Consider the following 24,820-nt stretch of genomic DNA (forward strand, 5'->3'; position numbering starts at 1 on the left):
ACACCCACATGTAACTAAATTTCCTGAACCAAAATGGAAGCACATCATCTCACCTTTGCCCTACATTTCCCCTGCTACAACCCTGAAGAATCTTGAGCCCTTTGGTCATAAACAACACATTTAGACTCTCCTTCCCTCCCAGGCAAAGCCGCTCAGACTCCCTTTGTTTTACAAAACACCTTTCCCATTCCTTTGAGGGACCATTTCCCTGGTCTCCATTTCCTTGAAGAATAAAGAAGAGTCACCTGTTGAGATAAAATCAAGCCATCTCCAGAATAATCAGGGTGCCATTTCCAGAAGATTCACAGATAGATCTCACAAGTACTCTGTTTACTGAAAATGTTAATCTCCCCTTCCCGGTACAGCCAAAGGTATATACAGTAAGGGAAAATGTTCTTTTGTTCAAGGTTCCTCTTGCCACAGGTAGGTAGCCGTGTTGGTCTGGATCGAAGTAAAATAAAAAAATTCCTTCAGTAGCACCTTAAAGACCAACTAAGTTTTTATTTTGGTATGAGCTTTCGTGTGCATGCACACTTCTTCAGATACAGTGAAATGGAAGTTTCCAGGCACTTATGTAGAGAAGGGGTGGGGAGGGGTGGGGATGGGGAGGGGGGATCACTCAGAAGGGTGGTGGAAATGGGTGATTGACTGACTGATAGCTGTTGATGACCGGAAACGACTGCAAATGGTTTTGCATGAAAAAGCAAGGGTGGAGATGGCTGAAGATCGCTTATCATGTATAATGAGATAAGAACCCGATATCTCTGTTCAAACCAGGTCCCTCCATGGTTTTGAGCTTGGTGATAAGTTGCAATTCAGCAACTTCTCTTTCCAGTCTATTTCTGAAATTCTTTTGTAGTAAGACAGCTACTTTGAGATCTTGTATAGAATGTCCTGGGAGATTGAAGTGTTCTCCTACTGGTTTTTCTGTCTTCTGGTTCCTGATGTCAGATTTATGTCCATTTATCCTTTGGCGTAGGGTTTGGCCTGTTTGTCCAATATAGAGAGCTGAAGGGCACTGTTGGCATTTGATGGCATACACAATGTTAGAGGATGAGCAATTAAATAGTCCTGAGATGGTATGTTGGATGTTGTTGGGGCCAGTAATGGTATTGTCTGGGTGTATGTGGCAGCAAAGTTGGCATCTGGGTTTATTGCAGGCTCTGGTACCAGTGTCCATGTTAGGTCTGGTGGTTGTATTATTGTGGGTGAGGAGTTGTTTAAGATTGGGTGGCTGTCTGTAGGCAATGAAAGGTCTTCCTCCCAGAGCTTGAGAAAGGGAGCTGTCATTGTCCAGGAGAGGCTGTAGATCTCTGATGATGCGTTGTACTGTTTTAACTTGGGAGCTGTATGTGATGACTAGTGGTGTTCTGTTATTTTCTTTTTTGGGTCTGTCTTGCAGCAGGTTCTCTCTAGGTATCTGTCTGGCTCTGTTGATCTGTTGTTTAACTTCATCAGGTGGATATTTTAGTTCTAAAAAGGTTTGCTGTAGATCTCTTAGGTGAGATTCTCTGTCTGTAGAGTTGGAACAGATGCGGTTGTAACGTTCCTCTTGCCATCTCTGCTTTTTTTTGGGGGGGGGGAACCTCTGTTATAACAGACCTCTGTCTTTTTAAAAATAAAGATCACGCTTTGCTTTACAAGCCCTGGGTTTTGGTCTTTGTCATTTTATCCCAACCAAAAGGAGCCTAGGTCTATCTGCTCCTTAGAGGGTTTCAGTCCTCCTTATGAGGCTGATCTCCCTTTAAGGGAACTTTTTAATTTTATATCAATTTTCATGAGATTTTTTTTTAAAAAAATGAATAAAATGAAATGGTAAACTGATGTAGAAATGTGGGGAACTGAATTTAAAACTGGAAAAAGGCTGAAAATGACAGGTTTCGCCATCCTCAGTTGCACAGCAGCCAACAGAAAGGTGTCCCAGTCCTTATAGGGCCAGGTCTTGCGTTGTGTGAAGTCCGCTCACTTTTTCCCGGTGGGGCAGCATTGCGGCCGGGCAGCCAGGTCACAACAGCTTACTCGCCTAAGGGGCGGAGGGACGCCGCCTCTCCCCTGTGTCATCCTGCCCGCATCATCGTTGCCGGGGATCTTCCCCTGTGGTACAGCCCCAGCCAATCAGCCTTCAGGATGGACACGGCCCGCAGGCGATTTAATCACGGCATGGCCAGCTGGCCGCCTCTCTCTTGCTCCATCACTGGGTCATGCAATCCACCCACCCTCTTTCCATGCTTTGCTCAGATATGACCTTGCTATGGACAATTGTTGGTCGCCATGTTGCTGGGGCCGGGTAGGAATTTCCCCACTTGGCAAATTGGCACCGGCCATTTGGCTTTCGTCTACCTAGTAGCGATCATTAAAAGTTTTGTGAGTTTAGGCATTGGGTAAGGCTTTGTTTGGTTTCAGGGGAGGTTGTAGCCTTTGCCTGCCCCTCCTCAGTAAGGGTACCCTGTTAAAGGGATCTGGGGTGTGAATACTGTCCAACCCTGGGCGTGGGCTAGGGCATAGCTGCCAAGTCTCCCGTTTTTCCCGGGAAACCCCCGTTTTTACTTACCTTTTCCCGGTGGTCCCCCGTATCACTTCGCCTCCCGTTTTTCTCAGTTACTTTCTCCTGTCGGCAGCCATTTTATTTTGATTTGCCCTTCTATGGGCACAAATTTTTTTGGTGCCCATAGATGGGCGGGGCGACACCAGAAGTTGTGTCGACGCACTTCCGGTCATGCGTAGAAGCTACTTTTGAAGCTGGCGGCGGCCATTTTTGGTGCCCATAGAAGGGCAAAGCGACACTGGAAGTTACGTTGACGCAACTTCCGGTGTCACACGGCTGCTGGTCCCGGATTCTGCAGTCCGGGACTTGGAACGTAAGGGGCTAGGGCCATGTCACAGACCCTATGGGGACCCCACGGGATGCCCTTGTTTGATGTAAGTCATGGGGCACCCCCTATCGGCAGTTTACCCTTCTGTGGACTCCCTGCACACAGGTAGGAGTCAAGATATAGCTGGCTTCACCCAATTGCCTAAGCCAGGCTTCCTCAAACTCGGCCCTCCAGATGTTTTTGGCCTACAACTCCCATGATCCCTAGCTAGCAGGACCAGTGGTCAGGGATGATGGGAACTGTAGTCTCAAAACATCTGGAGGGCCAAGTTTGAGGAAGCCTGGCCTAAGCCAAACCGCTCACATCTGTAACCAATAAAGTTGTGGCCTATTTGAACCTATGAACCAAAATACTTTGTGTCTGTGTGTTCTATTGTTCTCCTGGGAACTTTGTGGCCCAGGTGCCTTGGCATGCAAGTACTGCTGGTGAACCTCCACGTACTCACCGGGGGAGCAGAAGTCCAAAGTCTCCTGGCACTTGAGCCCCGTGTAACCTTCAGGGCAAAGGCAGCGGAAAGTCCCAGGGCTGTTAAGGCAGGATCCAGAGTTGAGGCAGGGGCCGGAGGTGCATTCATCCACATCTACTTCGCACATCGAACCTGGGAGGGGTTGGGAAGGGAGCAGAGAGATGGCGGGAGTCATGGAGAGCTGGGACGAGAAGATGGGCCAGGGTTATGGGGAATCATCTGTACGGGGGAGATGTTGGGTGGCCTGGCTGGGATTTAGGGTTGAGGGTTGTGTTACCTACGTAACCGCTGGGGCAGCTGCAGCTGAAGACCCCATGGCGACTCAGGCACGTGGCCCCCTGGTGGCAGGGGCTGGAAGCACAGGCATCTACCTCCATGCCACAATCCCGTCCTGTCCAGCCTGGGAGGCAGAGACAGCGTGGCCTGCAGGGAGACAGAGAGATGCGCTGTTAACCTTTTCAACCTTTATATAGGGCTTTCTGGTGCACCTTCCCCATCAAAACGGCCTTGGCTCAGTATACCTGAAGGGGTGTCTTCACCCCCATCTTTGAGGTCCAGCTCCGAGGGCCTTCTGGCGGTACCCTCACTGCAAGAAGCGAAGTTACAGGGAACCAGGCAGAGGGCCTTCTCGGTAGTGGCACCTGCCCTGTGGAATGCCCTCCCATCAGATGTCAAGGAAATAAACAACTTTCTCACTTTTAGAAGACATCTGAAGGCAACCATATTTAGGGAAGTTTTTAATGTTTGATATTTTATCGTGTTTTTAATATTCTGTTTGGAGCCGCCCAGAGTGGCTGGGAAAACCCAGACAGATGGATGGGGTAATAATAATAATAATAATAATAATAATAATAATAATAATAATATCATCACTTTCCTTATCACAAGGTGGTGGTTGTGAGGTAATGGGTTTGTCGCACAAGAGCTCCAACTCAACTTCATCTGTGCAATCAGAATTTGCAGAAAATAGCAATGGTTAGGAAGAGCCGCATGACGCTAGGGCTCATGGAGGTGCAGTGGGAACTGAAATGGCTCAGGACCACAATATCTCAAGGACTGTCTCTCTCCATATGGACCTACCCAGACCCTGTGACCATCCTCGGAGTCCCTTCTTTGTGTGCCTCCTCCACAAGAGGTCTGTAGGGAGGCAACACGAGAGCAGGGCCTTTTCTGCGGTGGCTCCCCATCTGTGAAATGCTCTCTTTCCCCCCAAGGAGGTTCTCCCAGTGTCTTCATTATACAGCTTTAGGCGCCAGGTGAAAACATTCCTCTTCAATCAGTCCGTGGGTTGATTGACATTTTATGCTCGTTTAAATGTGTTGTAGGAGAGGGGTTATTGGTTTGCTTTTGTTCTTATTGTTATTCTGTACTTTGTGTTTTCTATATTGTAAATTTATCTTGAGAACTGCCCTGAGATGAAGGGCGGTATACTTATTTAATAAATGATAATAATAAATGGGTGGGGCTGGAGGAAGAAGAAAATGAGAGCTTCCCGTGGTACATACCTGCCAAGTTTCTCTCTGAAAAATAAGGGACCGGACCGGAAGTAGCATACCGGAAGTAGCGCGACGGCCATTTCAGAACTGGGCGGAGCATGCTCAGAGCGGCTTTTGATGCTGCTGTGCCCAGTTCCAAAATGGCCGCCGCGCCAGAAGTCGCGCTGCAGCCATTTTGGAACTGGGCAGAGCAGCATCAAAAGTCGCTCTGAGCATGCTCCGCCCAGTTCCAAAATGGCCGCCGTGCCAGAATAAACCGGGAAAAAACAAAAAAATCCGTTTTTTCGGCTGGGGACAGCTGGGAAAACGGGGGTTTCCTGGGGAAAACGGGAGACTTGGCAGCTATGCCCTGGTCCAGCCTTCCCCAATCCGGTGCCTGTCAGAGGTTATGGATTGTGCCGTTCCCATCAGCCCCAGACAGTGCAGCCCACGCTCTCTGACACGTGGGGTGAGAACCACAGGCCAAAATAACTGGGAGAGAAGGTCAGGAAAAGGACATCCTAGCCCAAGGCAGGTTAATAGAGCACTGAAATTGATCAGGCCAGATCCCAAGCGCTTTCTGGTCCAGTCCATTTCATTCTTAAGACAAAATCCTCTCCAGCTGGCGGTGATAAAGAGTTCCAGTCCAAAACACTGGGAGGGCACCCAGTTGGGGAAGGATGCCACAGGGCAATACAGAGTCGTGAAATTGAGTGACCCCATATCTCAGCACCTTCTGGTATAATCAGTTTCAAATCTGAGAGAAAATCCCTAAAAGAGAGAAGGCTTTTTTGGTGCGTGCATGTAATTCAGGATGAATCTGAAATTCATCCTGCTGAGTAGCCCTGTTTCAAAACAAGCCCTTGGGAACGGGGCTTAAAACCAGCGCTGAGATAGCGTAAACAACATCTGGGAATCATGGTTTGGGAATCATGCACCCTCCCCCCTGCTTCCCCATCCATACCCAAACTCTGCCCCTTGGCAGCTGCCCCCATTGAGGCACTGCCAGTTCTGGCAGGGGTCGCTGAGCTCTGTGCAGTGGGGTCCCGTGAAGCCCAAAGAGCAAAGGCAGGTAAAGGAGCCCGGTGTGTTCAAGCAGGTTCCATGACCGCAGTGGGCAGCGTGGCAGAGGTCTGCATCTCTCTCGCACTGGTGTCCCTCGAAACCTGCAAGAAGGGGGAGCCTCAACACCGTCATTGGCCTCGAGCCACGCATTCCCTGCCCTCTCTCTCTTCCCCACAATTCCACTCTGCCCTCATGTGATGTCATGCAAGTCAGAAGGCTCTGAGGAACAAACACCTGAACAAACAGAAACTTTAGTGTGCTTGCTACAGGTCATGTGACTTGATCAAGGCCAGCTTCATCGTCTGGCAAACCGGGTGAGCTGCCAGGCCCTAACAGTCTCAGTGGGAGTCAGTGCTATTTCCTGCCTTGAGACCTCCATTAAAAAAACAACAACACAAAAACCAGGTCCAACACTTGGAGCTGCAGTAGGCAACTGACATACCCCACAAGTGTCCTGGCCAAACTGGGACATCCCATTTTTTTTGTCGTGAGAGAACGGCGGCCATTTTGACACGATTTCCCCTCGAAGAAAGCTCTTTCTTCGGGGCCTTGTTTCCTCCCCACTACCCTTCTCTCTCTTTCTCTCTCACTCTATTTTAATAAGATTTATTTATCATATTCCAGTTTTACCAAATTCGCACATTTTTATTTATCAAAATACAAACCGTCCATTAGACACCAACTGCCCCCCCTCTATGGTTCGTTTCAGTTTTCCTTTGCTGCTGCATATTCTTATTATTCTTTACCATTTCTGTTCTATCCCCCCCCCCCAAGTTTATTTTAAACTGCTAATCCTGCTAACGTTTTGATTTGCTTACAATAAATTTTCAAATTCCTGCATTGCATAGGGTTGGACTAGATGGCCCTCTTCCAACTGTACGATTCTGTAATTCTATGATCCTATGAAATATTCTACAATTTTTTTCCACCTTAAGGACTTAATTCTTCCTGATTTCATATTCTACCTGTTAAACACCACCGTTCTCTCTCAATCCAGGCTCATCATATTAAAGGATGCCATATAGAGGAGGGAGAAAGGTTGTTTTCTGCTGCTCCAGAGAAGCAGACACGGAGCAATGGATTCAAACTACAAGAAAGAAGATTCCACCTAAACATTAGGAAGAACTTCCTGACAGTAAGAGCTGTTCGACAGTGGAATTTGCTGCCAAGGAGTGTGGTGGAGTCTCCTTCTTTGGAGGTCTTTAAGCGGAGGCTTGACAGCCATCTCTCAGGAATGTTTTGATGGTGTTTCCTGCTTGGCAGGGGGTTGGACTGGATGGCCCTTGTGGTCTCTTCCAACTCTATGATTCTATGATTCATCGCACTTCTGTATGCTACACCAGTTTCCCCTGGGAAAACCCACAGTTTACCCCTGGATTGGAGCAAACAGCAGTCAGGTTTTCCACAGATTAATGTTTGCTCTGATTTATCGCTAAAGAGTGGGTTTTCTGGGGGAAAGCGGTGGGGTAAAACCGCTCGGACCCGTATCTAGAAATCATGGGGGAAGCTGAAAACTGCACAGAAAAAGTGTGGATGAGCCCCCCCCCCCCGAACCTACCCCTCTCACACAGTTACCTTGAGGGCAGGAGCAATGGAAAATTCCTGCAGAGTTCTGGCACTGGCCCCCATTCTTGCAGGGGGAGCTGGCACAGCTGTCCACCTCAATCTTGCACCGGGGTCCCTCAAAACCTAATAAGAGCAGGGCAGAAGGTCAAAGGTCAGTGCATACCAGCCAGAAAAGCAATAACCAGGAAATGCTGTTCCATGTACAAAATACACTTAAGAATGCCGAGAGAGCATCAAAAAACATACACGTGGGAATGTGCATTTTAAAAATATATTCCCTCCACCAATGACAATATTTAAGCTTAAAGGTCCAAAGAGTCTTAAGAGTTTAAACACACGCGCACATTTAGGAGAATGAACTTGAAGATGAACTAGAATCCGTTCAAAGCTTTACCCGCAATTTAATTTAATCAATGTAGAGTTCACATAGGGACCCAGGTGGCGCTGTGGGTTGAACCACTGAGCCTAGGGCTTGCTGATCAGAAGGTCGGCGGTTCGAATCCCTGTGACGGGGTGAGCTCCCGTTGCTGGGTCCCAGCTCCTGCCAACCTAGCAGTTCGAAAGCACGTCAAAATGCAAGTAGATAAATAGGAACCGCTGCAGCGGGAAGGTAAACGGCGTTTCCGTGTGCTGCTCTGGTTCGTCAGAAGTGGCTTTGTCATGCTGGCCACATGACCTGGAAGCTATACGCCTGCTCCCTCGGCCAATAATGCGAGATGAGCGTGCAACCCCAGAGTCGGTCACGACTGGACCTAATGTTCAGGGGTCCTTTACCTTTACGTTAGAGTTCACATAGCGATTGTGGGAACTCCTTTCAGACGCAGGTGAGAGATTTTTGAACTAAATATGTTATATTAGGGCCACTGCAGCACAGAAATATGTAAAGCAGAAGATAAACAAATTCACAAACAAATGCAGAAACGTGGAGGGTGAAACAGAAGAATGAAGAAAGAAGAAATATAGAGAAATGGAAAGATTGACTCATCCCTGGATGGGGATGAATACATGACTAGGAGCAAGCAGTTGGATGAGAGGGAGGAAGAATCAGCCACTTCATAAATCCCCTCCTGGCTTAAGATCTGGCTCCTCGTTTTGCCTTCCTCACTTACCAAGAGGACACTGGCAGGCAACTCCATGGGTCTGTTGCAGGCAGGTTCCTCCGTTGAGGCAGCTATCTCTGGAGCATTGTCCCACTTCACACAATGGCCCACTGAAGCCTACATTGGAGAGGAATCAACAGAAGAAAGATATTATTAGGGGTGAGAAGGCAGTGTAGTATACTGGTCAGAGCAGGGGTGGGCAATCTCCAGCCCGCATCCAGTCGGTTTATCAAGAGGGTTCAAGTTGGCCCACGAGGCTGTTTTCCCCAAACCGTACTCATCCGTGACACCAGCTGATAGGAAGTAGGAAGGAGTTTATAAATCCGTTGGCTATGCATGCCTCTTCCCAGTAGGGAACAGAGGTACAAATTCAAAACAGCAAGGTTCCCGCACTTGCTAGCTGAAGAGTGGGGGCTGGTGGGGCTGTTAAATCCTGCCCGGTTCAGCAGGAATTCATGCAAACCACATCCTGAATCTGGCAGGGCTGTGCATGCTAAAACAAATATGTTTGGGTGTTTGTTTTTTTACTCCATTTTAGTAGGGGATTCCACGCAAACCCCTGCTAAAACCAGGGTTTTGGTTTTTTTAAAAGCAATGCTTTGTATGGTGCTTTGAAGTCCTGACAACGGGACTTCGAAGCACCTTGCAGCTGATCTCACTGTGACATCAGGTGACGGAGAGGTGGGCAGCAAGACCCACCTGCCGAACTTGGCCTGCGAGGCTGATCTGATCAGGACAGTCTGACCTGTGGAGCCCCAAAAGCTAAGTTGGCTGGGGATGATGGGAGTTGTAGTCCAGCAACATCTGGGGACAATATATTGAAGGACACTTGGCTGAAGGAGATGGAGATGATGGATAAAATAAAGTGCCTAATTAAACTATGGAACTTGCTCTCACAGGAGGCAGAGATTGCCCTTATCTTGGATGGCTTTAAAAGAGGATCAGACAGATTCACAGAGGAGAGGGCTACTGATAGCTGCTGAATACTAGTTGCTGGAAACCACAAGAGGGGAGAGGACTCCTGTGCTCAAATCCTGCTTGCTGGTTTCCCACATGCAACTGTCCAGCCACTGTGGGAACAGGATGCTGGGCCAGAAGAGCCACAGGCTCTGCTTACGCTCTTACGTGACTGGCCCAAGGGGAAACCCAAAGAAACTGGAGGGCTGAGTTTCAGGATTTGAACCCAGGACTCCCGGCTGACTCGACTCTTGACAGCCCGACTGCTATACCACCTTTTCTCTTCCCAGCCCTGCTCCTTACCCGAGGGGCAGAGGCATTGGAAGCGGCCCAGCAAATCCAGGCAAGAGGCTCCGTTGTGGCAGGGCTGGCTGAGGCACTCGTTGAGGTTCGCTTCACAGCGGGAGCCCGTGTAGCCCTCGGGGCAGCGGCAGGTAAAAGATCCAGGTGTGTTGTGGCAGCTTCCTCCATGTTCGCAGGGCTCTGCACCTGGACAGGCCGAGAGGAACAGACTGTCATGGACTGGCTGGATGCAGAGGAGGCTGGTGGGAGGCACCAGCCAGGGAACTCCCCAGGGAAGAAGGCTCAGAGCCTTGGTGGTGGGATGGCGAGTGGTGAGAGGGAGAAGGAGCAGACTGGTAGGAGGAGGGATCAGGAGCAGGAGGGGCAACAGGGTTTAGTGAGCAGGAAGAGGCTGTGGCAGACAGCAGTTCAGACTCCGAGGCTGGAAGAGATAGGGAGTGTGGTCAAGAGGCTGAGTGAAGGCCGGTTGTGGAAGAAGATGGGGAATCTCCCTCCTGCTGCAACCAGCTCCCCTCTTCCTGGTCTCCCAGAACATGCAAAGAAATGAAGAGGGCAGAGCGATGAGAGGCAAGAAGGAGAAACATTAGGCTGCTAGGGAAGTAGTCTTAGAGAACGGAGGGAAGGCAGGGACCTTCAGTGCTCAGAACTGTCTGTCTCCTTGAGGCAAGACCTCCAGGATGGTGGCTGAGACCACCAGGCCAGAGCTTGCGGTTTGTTTCCTTTGTTTCACTGGCCTCGGGTGATTCGTTGTTTCATTGCTGACCTGCGCCTGACCATAGCTGCCAAGTCTCCCATTTTAAACCCCCGTATTTTAAACCGTTTCCTGCTGGCAGCCCGGATTGGGAAAAAATCCCATAAATCCCCTGGATTTCCTACCCACCAGGGAGGCCCCATTTTGGGTCCTGGTGCCGCCCGATTTCCAGTGCCCATACATGGGTAGCGCGGCACCAGAAGTCGCTTCTACGCATGTGCATAGAAGCGACTTCCGGTGCTGCTCCGCCCATGCCTGGGCACCGAAAATTGGGCAGAGCGGCACCGGAAGTCACTTCTACGCATGTCCGGACATGCGTAGAAGCGACTTCCGGTGCTGCGCTATCAGCGGCGGAGCTTCATGCTCCGCCACCGGGGGCGGAGAGCAGGCGCGCTGCCCCCAGTGATGTGGTGCACGTTCTGGAGGCGGGGCGTGCCATGTGCAGGGGCAGGGCAGGTATTTTGGGGCGGGGCGGGCAGCGGCGATGGCACCCCTGGGATCGCGTCACTCGGGGCGTGCTGCCCCCCCACCCCTATCTTCCTACGCCCCTGGGCACCGGAAATCGGGCGGCGCCAGCACCGGAAGTTGCTTCTACGCATGTCCAGACATGCGTAGAAGCGACTTCCGGTGCCGCACTGCTGCTGATCCCGCATTTTTCAGCGGGAGACTTGGCAGCTATGCGCCTGACTCCAACCCTGACACAGACGCAGGTAAGGGACGTGGGTATCTGCTCACGCAGAGTGCTTCTGTATGGTCCTCTTATTCAGCATTCGTTCCCAATCAGATTCTACTTATGATGGTGGGCATTTTTTCTCCCCCCCCCCCGCCACCCATGCCACCCACTTTACCCATCAGGCACTCGTTGATGTCTTCGTAGCATGTGGGCCCAGCATAGCCTTGCTGGCAGGTGCAGACGGCATTGCCGGTCCGGAGGTCAGTATCACAGAATGCATCGGGGTGGCATGGATTGCTCAGACAGGCATCATGCAGGTGGCAAAGGAGCCCTATGGGAGGAGATATAGGCGGATATCGGAACAGTCCTTGACGGAAGCTGGAACGCCCTCAAACTAACACCAGCCCTACATGCCTCCCTATGGTAACCTCAGCCTGCAGCATTTCATAGAACCACAAAATTGTGGAGCTGGAAGGGACTCTGAGGGTCCTCTAATCCAACCCCCTGCAATGCAGGAATAAAAACCTCCAAGGAAGGAGAGCCCACCACCTCCCCAGGGAGATGGTTCCAGTGCGGAACAGCTCTTAGTGTCAGAATATTCTTCCCTATGTTTAGTAAGAACCTCCTTTCTTAGAGCTTGAAGCTTTTGTTTTTATCCTACCCTTCAGAACAGGAAAAAACAGCTCTGTCTTCGATGTGACATATTTGAAGATGGCTATCATATTTCCTCTCAGTCTCCTCTTTCCCAGGCTAAACATACCCAATTTCCTCAACCGTTCCTCATAGGCCTTGGTTTCCAGGTCCTATTGGTTCCCTCTGTCTGTGTTGACAGCACTGTGGTGATTTCACAGAATGTTAATAAACAGTCCAGATTCTGAAAGGGGCGGAGGGAGCTCAAACTGCATACAATAGGTCAGAATCAATTAAGTCTTACTCAGAGTAGACCTGCTGAACTTAACAGAACTAACTTTGCCGTGCACATTTATTTCAGGGGGTCTACTCTGATTAAAGCTGAATTGAATACTACCCATCAGATAAGGAGCCAGTCATCTGTTTTTCACCTTCCTTCCCATGAGCAGCCCCTCTCTCCAACCACCTACAGTAGGGCTCATAGCTCAGTGGTGCAGCACATGCACAAGACCCCAGGCTCAGTTCTTACATCGCTAGCTTGTGGTGCTTCACCTGGTCAGATAACAGAGACGCCAGTGGTCTGATGCGGTCAACACACAGCGGCTTCTGTGGATGTCTGGGCTGCCCTAGTGTCCTGCAGTGTTTGCAAACAATATTCTCAGCCGCGTCAGCAACAGGATGTTGACAAACAGTGCAACCTCTGTCAGGGAAGTGAGAGGTCAATGTGGCTGGGGAACATCCCTACTTAACGCTAACACGTGTGCTTGCTGTTTCTCAACTCAGAAGGCTCTCGCCACCCATCCTAGGGTGTCTCTGCGGATTCTGCTTCTCAAGTGACCACTAGGCAAGTCGCTTTCCTACGATAGCCAGACAGCTCCTTTTACAGCTAATTCAGGAAGCCGGGAGCTTCCTGGTTTCCTTGTTTACCCGTTAGAGGCTGGCGGGGCAGGATCGGTAGCTCTTTAATGAGATTATGATGCTATCCGTTTTATTTCTGATCCCTTTCCTAACATTGCATTTGCTTTTTTTTCCCCTTGGCTGTTGCCACCAACTCACCAAGACGGTGTGTCCCTTGAGCATTCAGCTGCTCCTCTGAGATCTTTCCTTGGTCATTTCAGAACCCATCACAGAATACCACTGCTCCCTCCCCTTACTTCATAAACAATTATTTCATAAAACTGATACATTGCAAGAAAGAAAACCCTTCAAACCGTTTTACAAAACTGCTTGAGCACTGTGACTCAAGTGCCAGGGAAAGTGCCAATCTTTGAATGCAGAAGGTCCCGGTTCAATTGCTATCATCTCCAGGGGGGATTTGGAACGTTCCTTTTGTGTAATCCTGGAGAGCTACTGCCAATCAGAGTAGACAGCATGGGGCTGGAAGTCTGACTTAGTATATAAGGCAACCTATGGTTTGTTGGTTTGTTTTTAATGTGGGAAGGACCACAGCTCAGGGGTAGAGCATCTGCTTTGCATGCAGAGAAAGGCTCAATTCTTGGCATCTCCAGGGAGGGCTGGGAATGTCCCCTGCCTTGAAACCTTGGAAAGCTGCCAAAGATGGTGGCGGGAACATGCTGGCACCTCACCTGTCCAACCTGGCAGGCAGTGGCAAGTATATGATGCCACCCCATCCTGGCAGGTTCCCCCGTTGCGGCACTGATGCCCAATGCAGTCGTCTGGGTTCACTTCGCAGTATTGACCTGTGTAGCCTAGAGCGGGGAGAAAACAAATTCATGGAGGATTCGTTGGGAAGGTGGACAGGCCTTGGTTCTGATGCAACAGGGCTCTCCTCAGGTACTTGTGCGGAAGGAGGCCTACAGCCACCATTTGCTCTTGGCGGCCATCTTAGATGGTAACCACGGTTACCTGCAGGGCCACACGAACCATTAAGCGAAATAAGCCCATGCTTAGGGAGTTTTCCATTTCTGGATTTTGAACATTAATGGTCACAACATTTCTCAGCTGAGCGTTCATTTTCTTAGTTGAAGTATATTAAAAATCCCAACAGAACGACTAGGCAGGAAGGCCGGCTGGATGCCTTATCTCTACTAAGTATTGCCCTAAGAATTCTAAGGTCTCAAATATAAAATAAATGTTCATAAATGTACAAGGCAAACACATACATAAGTATATAAACCACGTGTCTGAATATAAACCACGCGTCTGAAATAGTACAAGAGAACAATCCTGAAGCCATTTTGACGCTCCAAAATTGACCTCAAATATTTCTCTGCAAGGAGGAGCTACTTTAAAGCCAATAGTATATATGCTGGTAGCTGCCCAGAGTGGCTGGGGCAACCCAGTCAGATGGGCGGGGTACAAATAATAAATTATTATTATTGCTGCTTCATACTTCACATTCTGTCCCCCAACATTAGGGGAGAGTGTGAGTGAAAATGAACATATTGGTGAAAACAGCACACACAAAACACATTATTTTAGTGTAAAACCGCTTGCAGAGTTGAGTGCAATTCACACTAATGAATTTTCACGGGCATTTCTTTTTTTAATAAAAACCAACCGCTCCCCAATTTACTGCAAAAACATGGAGAATTGAATCAAAGCTTGGACAAATGAGAAACCGTAAGCACTGAAATGTAAAGATCCTTCTACCCCAAATCCAGGCAGAATCCATGGATTGGGTTTATCAACTTCGCCTGTTTGCTTACCTGGGGGACACAGGCAGCCATGGTATCTTTCATCAACGGGGTGGCAGGTGCTGCCGTGGAGGCAGATCTCCGGGGAACAGGGTCCCAAACGGTACTGGCAGAGCGGACCAGTAGAACTGGGTGGGCAGATGCAGCGGAATGAGCCAATGTTATTAATACAGCTGCCTCCGTTGAGGCAGGGGTGAGGGTCCCCAAAGCACTCGTTGACATCGTGCTGGCAGGTGTGCCCTTCGAAGCCTGGCTGGCACTGGCAAACGATGACCGGGTAGGTGATGACGCAAGTCCCCCCGTTGGCGCAGGGATTCGCTGGGCAGAAGTCCATCAGCTGGCAGTTCTTCCCTGGAAGCAAAGCCAAACGCGTAAGCCAACCTTGTTTCCCAGCTTTTTCCTCCCCTCTGGCTCTCACAAGCATGTAAGGTTAAAGGTCAATGCAATTCAGCATCCTGTTTCCGACAGTAGTCACCCATATGGCTTTCAAAGGAAGCACGGCGTTGGAAGTGCCACAGCAGAGATCATGTCTTGAGCAGCTAAAGGGTTAACTCTGTTCTTTGTTACAGTCAACAGGCCAAGAGAGGGAGAGGAGAAGGAAGCTGCTGCCCTGGGAAGTGTTAGGGTGGAGAAGGTTGGCATGCCCCACCCCCACCCCCAGCCAGTGCCCATGTAGACAGAGGGTGAAGGTGCTGCTTAGCCGCCAGGTAAAGTGGCATGATCTTCCCTGAAGCAATGTGTGCTTTGATTAGCTGTGTAGTTTTACAGGAGTTTTCCTCTGTATATTTGATTGAATGTCTCCCTGTGATGTGCAAGGCCTGAATTAAAGATAACAAAACCTCTGTTCCTTTCTCCTCAGATTATACCAGACACCCCCAAACTCAGCCCTCCAGCTGTTTTGGGACTACAACTCCCATCATCCCTAGCTAACAGGAACAGTAGTCAGGGATGATGGGAATTATAGTCCCAAAACAGCTGGAGGGCCAAGTCTGGAGATGCCTGGATTATACACTGTTTGTGTTAGGATTTCTTTTCTCTCTGGACTGTGTTATTTAAGTGACTTTGCTAACTCTCAGAAGCAGGGCAACAGTTTTCCCTAGCTGTTGCCCATGCAGCAACTGGCGTTCCATGATAGACTAACTGAATAGGGAGTCTCTCTTCATGTTATCATTAACCATGTTACTTTGATAGTCCTATGCTACATAATTATGTCCGTCCTTCCTACTGTCATTTTCTTCTGGGAGAAGAGCCACAGCTTAATGCTTTGTCTCAGGTTTAATCCCCGGCATCTTCAGGGAGGGCTGGGAAAAATCCCTTTAAACACTGTGACAATACTTTCCCAACACTGAGATACAGTGGTGCCTCGCTTAATGAATGCCCTGCTTAACGAAATTTCCGCTTAACGAAAGGATTTTTCGAGCGGAGGCTGCCTCGCTAGACGAATTCGTTTTATGAAAAGTTTGTCTAGCGAATTGCGGTTTCCCATAGGAATGCATTGAAATTCAATTAATGCGTTCCTATGGGCAAAAAAAAATTCAAAAAAATTCAATGCATTCCTATGGGATTCACTAGACGAATTTTTCGTTATAAGACAAGACCCGTGGAATGAATTAAATTCGTCTAGCGAGGCACCCCTGTACAGCCATCCTTTGAAATTCCCACTTGCCTACATTTTACAATGCCATTCTCCATCCAAGTAATGTGTACAAGAATGCATATACAGTCGGGTCAAAGTACAAGAATGCATGTACTTAAACATGCATCTATTAGTGAAAACAACCTGTGAAAAGGCATTCTGTTAGGCAGAACCGCCTTGCAAAATTTCGTACAGTCAAACCTCGGTTGTCGAATTTAATCCGTTCGACAGCCGAGGATCAGAGGGCAGTCAGCAAAGTCAATGGAGTAAAAAAGGGGGAGAAACTCCCTGGAAGATGTTTGGCTTCTGAAAATCATTTGAAAACAGGAGCAGTTACTTCCGGGTTTTCGGTGTTCAGGAGCCGAGGTTTGACGTTATTTCAGGGGGGAAATTGTGTACAAAAATGTGTGAAGCTAAGAGAAATTAGCATTTAAAATACTAATGAACTTTTAGAAGGAACTTAAAAAGAAAGAAAGAATCGCAAGCCGATGTGGAATTGTGGATAGATGACTTTAAGACTGGAGAAATGATAAAATGAGAGAAACCAAAATTGATGCATTTGCCCTTATAGCGCATACTGGACCAAGCTAAATTCTGCTCAAGAGCATTGGAATTAATGGACCTAAGCTAATCACGTCTGTTGATTGCAGTGGGCCTACCCTAAATTGATTTCCCAAACGGTAGCCACAAGTGTGTGTGTGTGTGTGTGTGTGTCTTCCTTTGCCATACCTGTCCACCCTGGCAAGCACTGGCATCGATACCCTTTCCCGGAGAGCCAGTGGCACGTCCCCCCATGTTGGCAGGGGGAAGGGAAGCAGGGGTCTCCAACCACTCCCTGGCATTCCTCCCCAGTGAAACCCGGAGGGCACAGGCAGGTGTAGGCAGGGGCATTTGGGGGAAGAAGGGCCGTGAGGGAGCAGGTGCCCCTGTTCTGGCAGCGCCCAGGTGTGCAGGGGTCCGCAAACTGGCATGTCTCTCCCACATAGCCAGCAAGGCACCTGACAAGACAAGAAGAAGAAGAAAAGTTAGAGAAAGGATAAACTTCCCTATAGCACAAAAAGCTCTAGGGTAGCCTGAGTCTGAGCTATACAGTTGCCAAAGACAGTCATTTGTTATGGGTGCTGAGAGTTGTTAAAGGTAAAGGTACCCCTGAGCGTTAGGTCCAGTCATGGACGACTCGGGGGTTGTGGTGATCATCTCGCTCTATAGGCCGAGGGAGCCGGTGTTTGTCCACAGACAGCCTCCGGGTCATATGGCCAGCATGACAAAGCCGCTTCTGGCGAACCAGAGCAGCGCACGGAAACGGCGTTGACCTTCCCACCAGAGCGGTACCTATTTATCTACTTGCACTTGACGTGCTTCCAAACTGCTAGGTTAGGAGACTGCTATTCCCTCCACAGAGTTACAATTTCCCGAGGAGATGACTGTTAAACCACTCTGGGAACTGTAGCTCTGGGAAGAGAAAGGAAAAGGAAAACTGCTTGGAGCTGAGTTTTCTAGGCACAGCAAAAGCTGAAGTATAGACAAGCCCTGAGAAGAAATATGATAGCCATCTTTAAATATCTAAAGCCCTGTCACAGGGAAGCTTGATTTCTCTTGCTCAGGAGGGTAGGACTTGAATCAATCGATTCAAGCTTCAAGAAATGAGATTCCGACTAAACATCAGGAAGAACTGGTGGAGAATTGGTGGGCCCTGCTTCACCGGAGGTTTTAAAGCAGAGTTTGGGTGGCCATCTGTCGTGGATGCTTCAGTTGAGATTCCTGCGTTGCAGGAAGTTGAACTAGATGACTCTCAGGGTCCCTGCAAGCTCTACAATTCTGTGTTTCTATTGTTCTCTTAGGGCGAAAGGTGGCCTCTTGATAAAATCACAGAACTGGAAGGGACCAGGAGGATCATCGAGTCCAACCCCCTGCAATGCAGGAATATCTTTGCCCAACGTTTCTGCATGTTTAACAAACTACAGTTCCCAGCATTCCTTGAGGGAACCCATGACTGCTTTAAATGTATGGTGTGGATGCAGCCACATAGTCAAAAAAGGGACCTTGGAGGTCATAATATGCTCAATGTCGGTTCAGGACTTGCTTTCAATATCAGGGCTCAGTCATGATGGCAAAAGGAGGTGGCGTGGGAAATGGTGTGTTACATCACCCTGGACTAATTAGAGGAAGGGCAGGTGGGAGGGGAATAAAAGAGTAACGAAGGCTGAGTCATCCTTTGATAGCTCGATTCTAAGAAACAGAACATCATCCTGGAAAATTTACTCTCTCTCAGGATAGTTTCAACTCCTTGCCCCTTTATCCCAGATACATTATTTATTTCCTTATTGTGAATCCTGAAAACTTACAGGCAGGAGAAAGTCCCATTGGTGTGACTCAAACAGATGCCTCCATTCTTGCAGGGAACCTGGTTGCAAGACAGACCTGGACAGGAGAGAAAACAGAACAATGAGATGGTTCAAGTCCATGGGATTAATTCAAATAAACAACAGAGTTTTTGGTGAATCTGTTTCTGGGCTGTGCCATTTTAGGCTCAGATACCCTTCCAGAATTTTTTAAATATTCCTGCACTTAGAAAACTAGCATGCCAGGGGGGCAGTTTCAAGCCCAGCCTTTCTCCCTGAGATGCTGGATTTCTACATCCAGGGATTTTTATTTTGTTTTATTGGTATGGTGCAACATTCAGTTGCATCAGTTGCCTCTACCTGTAGTTTAAAGTAGTCCAGCCCGGAAACAGGATAACCGCTTCTTTTGCTGCTTTGCGTGAAAACTCATACAAAGCTGTGGGATAGAGCACATGGCTTGAGGGTAGATGGCCCTGGGTTCAGCTGTTAGTAGCTCCAAGGATATGAAACAGCAGGAGCTGTCACTGGTTACACAGTAACCTGATTCACAGCTCCTTTGCCACAATTCCAGTTCTTCCATTCATGCTTTTTACATCAGGGAGGGAGAACCTGTGGTATTCCAGAGCATGTTGCTGGACTCCAGCTCCCATCAGCCTCAGCCAGCATGGCCAGTGGTCAGAGATGATGGCGATTTGAAATCCAGCAATATCCAAGGGGCTACAAGTCCCCCTCCCAGTTTGTTTTACATATACCTAACCAATGAGGAAACCTAAGTGTGGCAGTGAGAGATTTTACTTTCTTGGGCTCCTTGATCATTGCAGATGGTGACAGCAGTCACGAAATTAAAAGACGTCTGCTTCTTGGGAGAAAAGCAATGACAAACCTAGACAGCATCTTAAAAAGCAGAGACATCACCTTGCCGACAAAGGTCCGTATAGTTAAAGCTATGGTTTTCCCAGTAGTGATGTATGGAAGTGAGAGCCGGACCATAAAGAAGGCTGATCGCCGAAAAATTGATGCTTTTGAATTATGGTGCTGGAGGAGACTCTTGAGAGTCCCATGGACTGCAAGAAGATCAAACCTATCCATTCTTAAGGAAATCAGCCCTGAGTGCTCCCTGGAAGGACAGATCGTGAAGCTGAGGCTCCAATACTTTGGCCACCTCATGAGAAGAGAAGAATCCCTGGAAAAGACCCTGATGTTGGGAAAGATTGAGGGCACCAGGAGAAGGGGACAACAGAGGACGAGATGGTTGGGGTCACAAAGAGTCGGACACGACTAAACGACTAAACAACAACAAAGTGTGGTTTTGCACATATATGTGTGCAGTGTGTCCACACATACAAACATGCAAATGGAAACAGTTATGCGTACACAAATAAGCCACATGCTGCCCCGAAGAGCCACATTAACTGCATACAAAAATGTATAAATAAACGGTGCCTCCGGTTGCCAACGTTTCAGCCATTCTCTGCAGCTGTGTGCCTCTTATGGCAGCTGGATCTGAAGCAATTCAGCAGTTGATAGCATCACTCTCTGTACCAAGACGAACACTGAGCATTGCTGTGGTCAGATCAAATTGCTGGCAAAGGCACAGTTGCATTATTAGATGGGCTGAGAAGTTGGTAACTTTCCCCTGCTGAAATCCAGCGAGGATTAAGGATCGATCCCCTTCCACCTGCCACAGGTCGGCTTGCTTAATACTCACCTCGAGCGAGTGGAATCAAGGCCAGCAGCAGCAAACGATCCATCCTGTTTGAAGACCACCCTCCAGATTCCACCCCCCCCCAAAAAAAACGTCCCTTCCTATCCGTCCAGGAGTGAGCTCAGAAGGCAGAACCCAGGCGTCCGGGGGAGGGTGTCAAAAAGCGAAGCCAAGATTGTTGGACAGAACCGGATCAAGAGGTATCCCTTGGGTGCCCCCCACCCACGGAGCCCCCCATATCTGCAGATGGGCTGTGGGCTGTGCAACGGATTTCTCCCTGTCACCCCCCCACCCCCGCCCTGCTTAAAGAACGAGGGACATCCTGCCGTCTCTGTACTCCATTGTCAAAGGTTTCCTGCCCCGCACAATACATGGGAGGAGAGAGGTTTCCTGTTACCCAGGGAACTCTCGTCAACATGCAAACAGGGTGGGGAGAATATGGGACGGGGGGGGGGGGAGAGGGACAACCCTGGAGGGGGCAATGCACCCAAAAGAACATGGCATGGCAGATTAGGACATTAAAGGACTTAGAATCATAGAATCATAGAGTTGGAAGAGACAACAAGGGCCATCCAGTCCAACCCCCTGCCAAGCAGGAAACACCATCAAAGCATTCTTGACATATGGCTGTCAAGCCTCTGCTTAAAGACCTCCAAAGAAGGAGACTCCACCACACTTCTTGGCAGCAAATTCCACTGTCGGACAGCTCTTACTGTCAGGAAGTTCTTCCTAATGTTTAGGTGGAATCTTCTTTCTTGTAGTTTGAATCCATTGCTCCGTGTCCGCTTCTCTGGAGCAGCAGAAAACAACCTTTCTCCCTCCTCTATATGACATCCTTTTATATATTTGAACATGGCTATCATATCACCCCTTAACCTTCTCTTCTCCAGACTAAACATACCCAGCTCCCTAAGCCGTTCCTCATAAGGCATCGTTTCCAGGCCTTTGACCATTTAGGTTGCCCTCCTCTGGACATGTTCCAGCTTGTCAGTATCCTTCTTGAACTGTGGTGCCCAGAACTGGACACAGTATTCCAGGTGAGGTCTGACCAGAGCAGAATACAGTGGTACAGAATACAGTGCTGCAACCCTGTTCTGAGAAGTAAGGGAGGCCAACACGACTGCACCTCACTGCCACGCAAGAAAACTCTTCCCATTATGGGAAAACGTTGCAGAAAAGCTGATGCAGTTTGGTTTTGATGTAAGAGGCCCCAGTTCGAATCCCAGTCCTCTAGTGCTATGGGTAGGGGGCTAATTTCTCCTAATATATATACCCTCCCCAGGCCACACCCCTCCCCGTGCCTCCTTCCTACCCTCCATATGTGCCTTTTGCCGGTCTAGGCTATTTCCCTGAACTTGTATAGAGGAAGAATAGAGCGAGGCCTAGAAGGGGCCTTGGGCGGAAATCCTAGAGAGCTGCTGCCAGTCAGTGCTTACAATACTGAGCTAAATGAACTAGTGCTCTGACTCAGGCCCTATCTGCACCATACCTATAAAGCAGTATCTCTTTAAGCAGCTGTGGCTTCCCCAAAGGATTCTGGGAGCTGTAGTTTTTTGGTTTTTTAGAAGGGTGCCACTATAGCAGGCATCCCCAAACTTCGGCCCTCCAGATGTTTTGGACTACAATTCTCATCATCCCCGACCACTGGTCCTGTTAGCTAGGGATCATGGGAGTTGTAGGCCAAAACATCTGGAGGGCCGCAGTTTGGGGATGCCTGCACTATAGTATTCCCCTCCCAGAGCTTCAATTCTAAGAGGGACTTAAGAGTCACTTGGTATTCAAGAGCCGAGTTCGCAGCTTGCCTATGTCTAATGCTGGGTTAGGCCCCATCCGCATCGTACATTTAAAGCAGTATCACATCACTTTAAACAGTCACAGCTCCCCCCCCCCAAATCTAAGGAAGTGTATTACGGGTGTTGAGAATTCTTAGGAGGCCCTCGTTCCCCTCAGAGAGCTACAGTTCCCAGAGTTCCCTGGGAAGAGGGGTTGATGGTGATTTTTCTTATGACAATGGTTAAACCGCTCCTAAAATTGTAGCTCTGTGCACAGAATTGTCCAGTGAGACCCCTATTCTCTTCACAATTCCAAGACTGGTTTAACACTCAATCCCTTTTTCCAGGGATCTCTTGAGAACTGTCAAATTAGAGAAGCTCTGCCAACCTAGCAGTTCGAAAGCACGTCAAAATGCAAGTAGATAAATAGGAACCGCTACAGCGGGAAGGTAAACGGCGTTTCCATGTGCTGCTCTGGTTTGCCAGAAGCGGCTTTGTCATGCTGGCCACATGACCTGGAAGCTATACGCCGGCTCCCTCGGCCAATAATGCGAGATGAGCGCGCAACCCCAGAGTCGGTCATGACTGGACCTAATGGTCAGGGGTCCCTTTACCTTTACCTTTACCTGCCATTTTAGGAAGGACTCCAGGACCGCCCCAGTTGCAAACCATTAAACCTCGGTGGTGAATTTCCCCCCCTAGTTTGGATGCTTTGTGATACATCCCTCTGCTTAACTGCTTTGTGAAGTTCAATAACAAAGGCACTTGTCTGCAATGCTATCCACACAACCTTTGATGTATTAACTGCAACAGTTCCAGCTTTTCCTCAAAGCACAAGGATATAGCGGGTCTCTTCCAAAACTCATCCTGTTTATCTAAGTCTTCCGTTTATCTTAGATTCAATGGCACTGGATGAAACCCAACTGCATCCCAAACTGAAGCTGAGATGGCAGGATATCCCTTAGCTAGAGAATCCCCTGCGGACGTCTTGGAGCTTCTGTCCACAAGCTCCAGGGCAGATAAAAGAAAACAATACTTCATACAGAGCATAGTTAAACTGTGGAACTCACTCCCGCAGGAGGTAATGATGAACTTGGATGTCTTTAAAAGAGGACTGGGCAAATTCATGAAGGGTAAGGCTATCAATGGTTATCAGCCATGATGGCTATCCTCTGCCTCCATGGTTGGAGGCAGGAATGCTTCTGAATCCTGTAGACTACAGGGGGGAGGGGAGAATGCTCTTGTGCTTAGGTCTTGCTGGAGGGTTTCCCAGAGGCACCTGTTTGGCCATTGTGAGAACAGGATGCTGGACTAGATGAGAGCCAGTGTGGTGTAGTGGTTAAGAGTGGTAAACTCGTAATCTGGTGAACCGGGTTCGTGTCTCCGCTCCTCCACATGCAGCTGCTGGGTGACCTTGGGCTAGTCACACTTCTCTGAAGTCTCTCAGCCTCACTCACCTCACAGAGTGTTTGTTGTGGGGGAGGAAGGGAAAGGAGATTGTTAGCCGCTTTGAGACTCCTTAGGGTAGTGATAAAGCGGGATATCAAATCCAAATCCAAACTCTAGATGGGACAATGACCTGATCCAGCAGGATTCTTCTTTCTATTTTTTATTGCAAGAGGACAGTGGCCATTTTGGGTCCTGTGATCTCATGGAACTTTGCATTGCAATTCCCACCCCGCCCTCCTGAAAAAAGCAAAAGTGTTTGGGGCGCCGCACAAAGTTTGCGGCCCCCCAAAAGCACTTGCCACGGCCTTCAGAACAAAATAAATTTGAGTGCATCTGCCATCCTGGAGTTAGTTTCCTCTTGTTTTCAAGAGGAATGCTTTAATCTGATCCATGGATCACAAGGCGTTAGTTTGGGAATTTGCTTCTGCTACACGGGGTGGGGTTCAGATTTGGTATAAATAAACTCTGAGGAAGTGCTGAGTTCTCCTTCATCGCCAGAACCATGGAGCAGCTACAAATTGCAAGTAAATACCTGGGCTTAAAGTGCAACGCGTTCTGAGCTATAAAGTGCAACGTCTCACCAAGTCTGATGTCTTATTTTTCACTTTGGGTGTCTGAAGGAAACATCTGTATCAAGTTAAGTTCGGAAGAAAGCCTTTAATAAATCAATCCAAGGGAACATGGAACTCTGCTGCTGGAAATTCCAAAACAAGAGGAGTCAGTGTTTGGATTTTCCCGCATACTTCATTTGAAGAAGAAGGAATTTTAAAAGACCCAAGAGATATCGAAAGGGAAAACTAAGGCATTCTTCAACACACAATCCAGGCAACCTGAAATATATCCTTTGCCAATATGCATTAATAAATATCTGGAGATCGCTGAACTCAACAGAGAGCAGTTTTTCATTTTTCTCAATCTCCCATAAATCATATTCCGAATAGATTATTTCCTGTGCTCTTCAGGCAATCCAGGTAGTTTACATGGTTCTCTCTCCATCTTCCCCGCCCTACATTTTAACCTCACAACAACCCTGCGAGGTAGGTTGGGCTGAGCAAGGCATTTTAATCTTGCTCCACCCGGGTCCTAGTCCACACCCCCCCCGCTTCCTCCAGCCACTGCCCACAAAAAAACCTCGAAGCAACATAGTCTCCAGGCACTGCAGTCGTCTGCAAGTGATTCCCATCGCTTCCCGAAACAGACAGACAAACAGACAGATCCCCCTGTAGTTGAGATCTCTTGCATTGCAAGGGGTTGGACTGGATGACCCTCGGGATCCCTTCGGACGCTACAATTATAGGAGTCTTCCCTTCTCTCTCTCTCTCTCAATTTTTTTTCTTTCTCTCTCTTCCTCAAGGGGTTAAGTGCAGCGAGCTTCGCGCGCCTAGAGAGGAGGGAAACGA

The 24,820-nt window shown here is 48.7% G+C and overlaps 1 protein-coding gene across 2 annotated transcripts in view; it reads right to left on the bottom strand.

Annotated features, from left to right (window-relative positions):
- The window catches only part of NOTCH4 (notch receptor 4), a 47,719-nt gene extending 27,243 nt beyond the window's left edge, over positions 1–20,476 (bottom strand). For both annotated transcript variants that reach the window (XM_088663458.1, XM_035107041.3), the window contains exons 1-12: positions 20,203–20,476; positions 18,498–18,573; positions 16,882–17,150; positions 14,529–14,867; positions 13,446–13,568; positions 11,405–11,560; positions 9,806–9,991; positions 8,555–8,662; positions 7,455–7,568; positions 5,779–5,980; positions 3,617–3,762; positions 3,319–3,471 (exon numbers count right to left, since the gene is read on the bottom strand). In XM_088663458.1, the coding sequence (XP_088519584.1) occupies positions 3,319–3,471; positions 3,617–3,762; positions 5,779–5,980; positions 7,455–7,568; positions 8,555–8,662; positions 9,806–9,991; positions 11,405–11,560; positions 13,446–13,568; positions 14,529–14,867; positions 16,882–17,150; positions 18,498–18,573; positions 20,203–20,245 (1,915 nt within the window). In that variant the 5' untranslated portion in view covers positions 20,246–20,476. The remainder of the gene's footprint in view (positions 1–3,318; positions 3,472–3,616; positions 3,763–5,778; positions 5,981–7,454; positions 7,569–8,554; positions 8,663–9,805; positions 9,992–11,404; positions 11,561–13,445; positions 13,569–14,528; positions 14,868–16,881; positions 17,151–18,497; positions 18,574–20,202) is intronic.
- Between the last annotated feature and the right edge of the window lie 4,344 nt (positions 20,477–24,820).

The sequence above is a fragment of the Zootoca vivipara genome, chromosome 2 (assembly GCF_965207765.1).
Source record: "Zootoca vivipara chromosome 2, rZooViv2.hap1.1, whole genome shotgun sequence".
Classification (NCBI taxonomy): domain Eukaryota; kingdom Metazoa; phylum Chordata; class Lepidosauria; order Squamata; family Lacertidae; genus Zootoca; species Zootoca vivipara.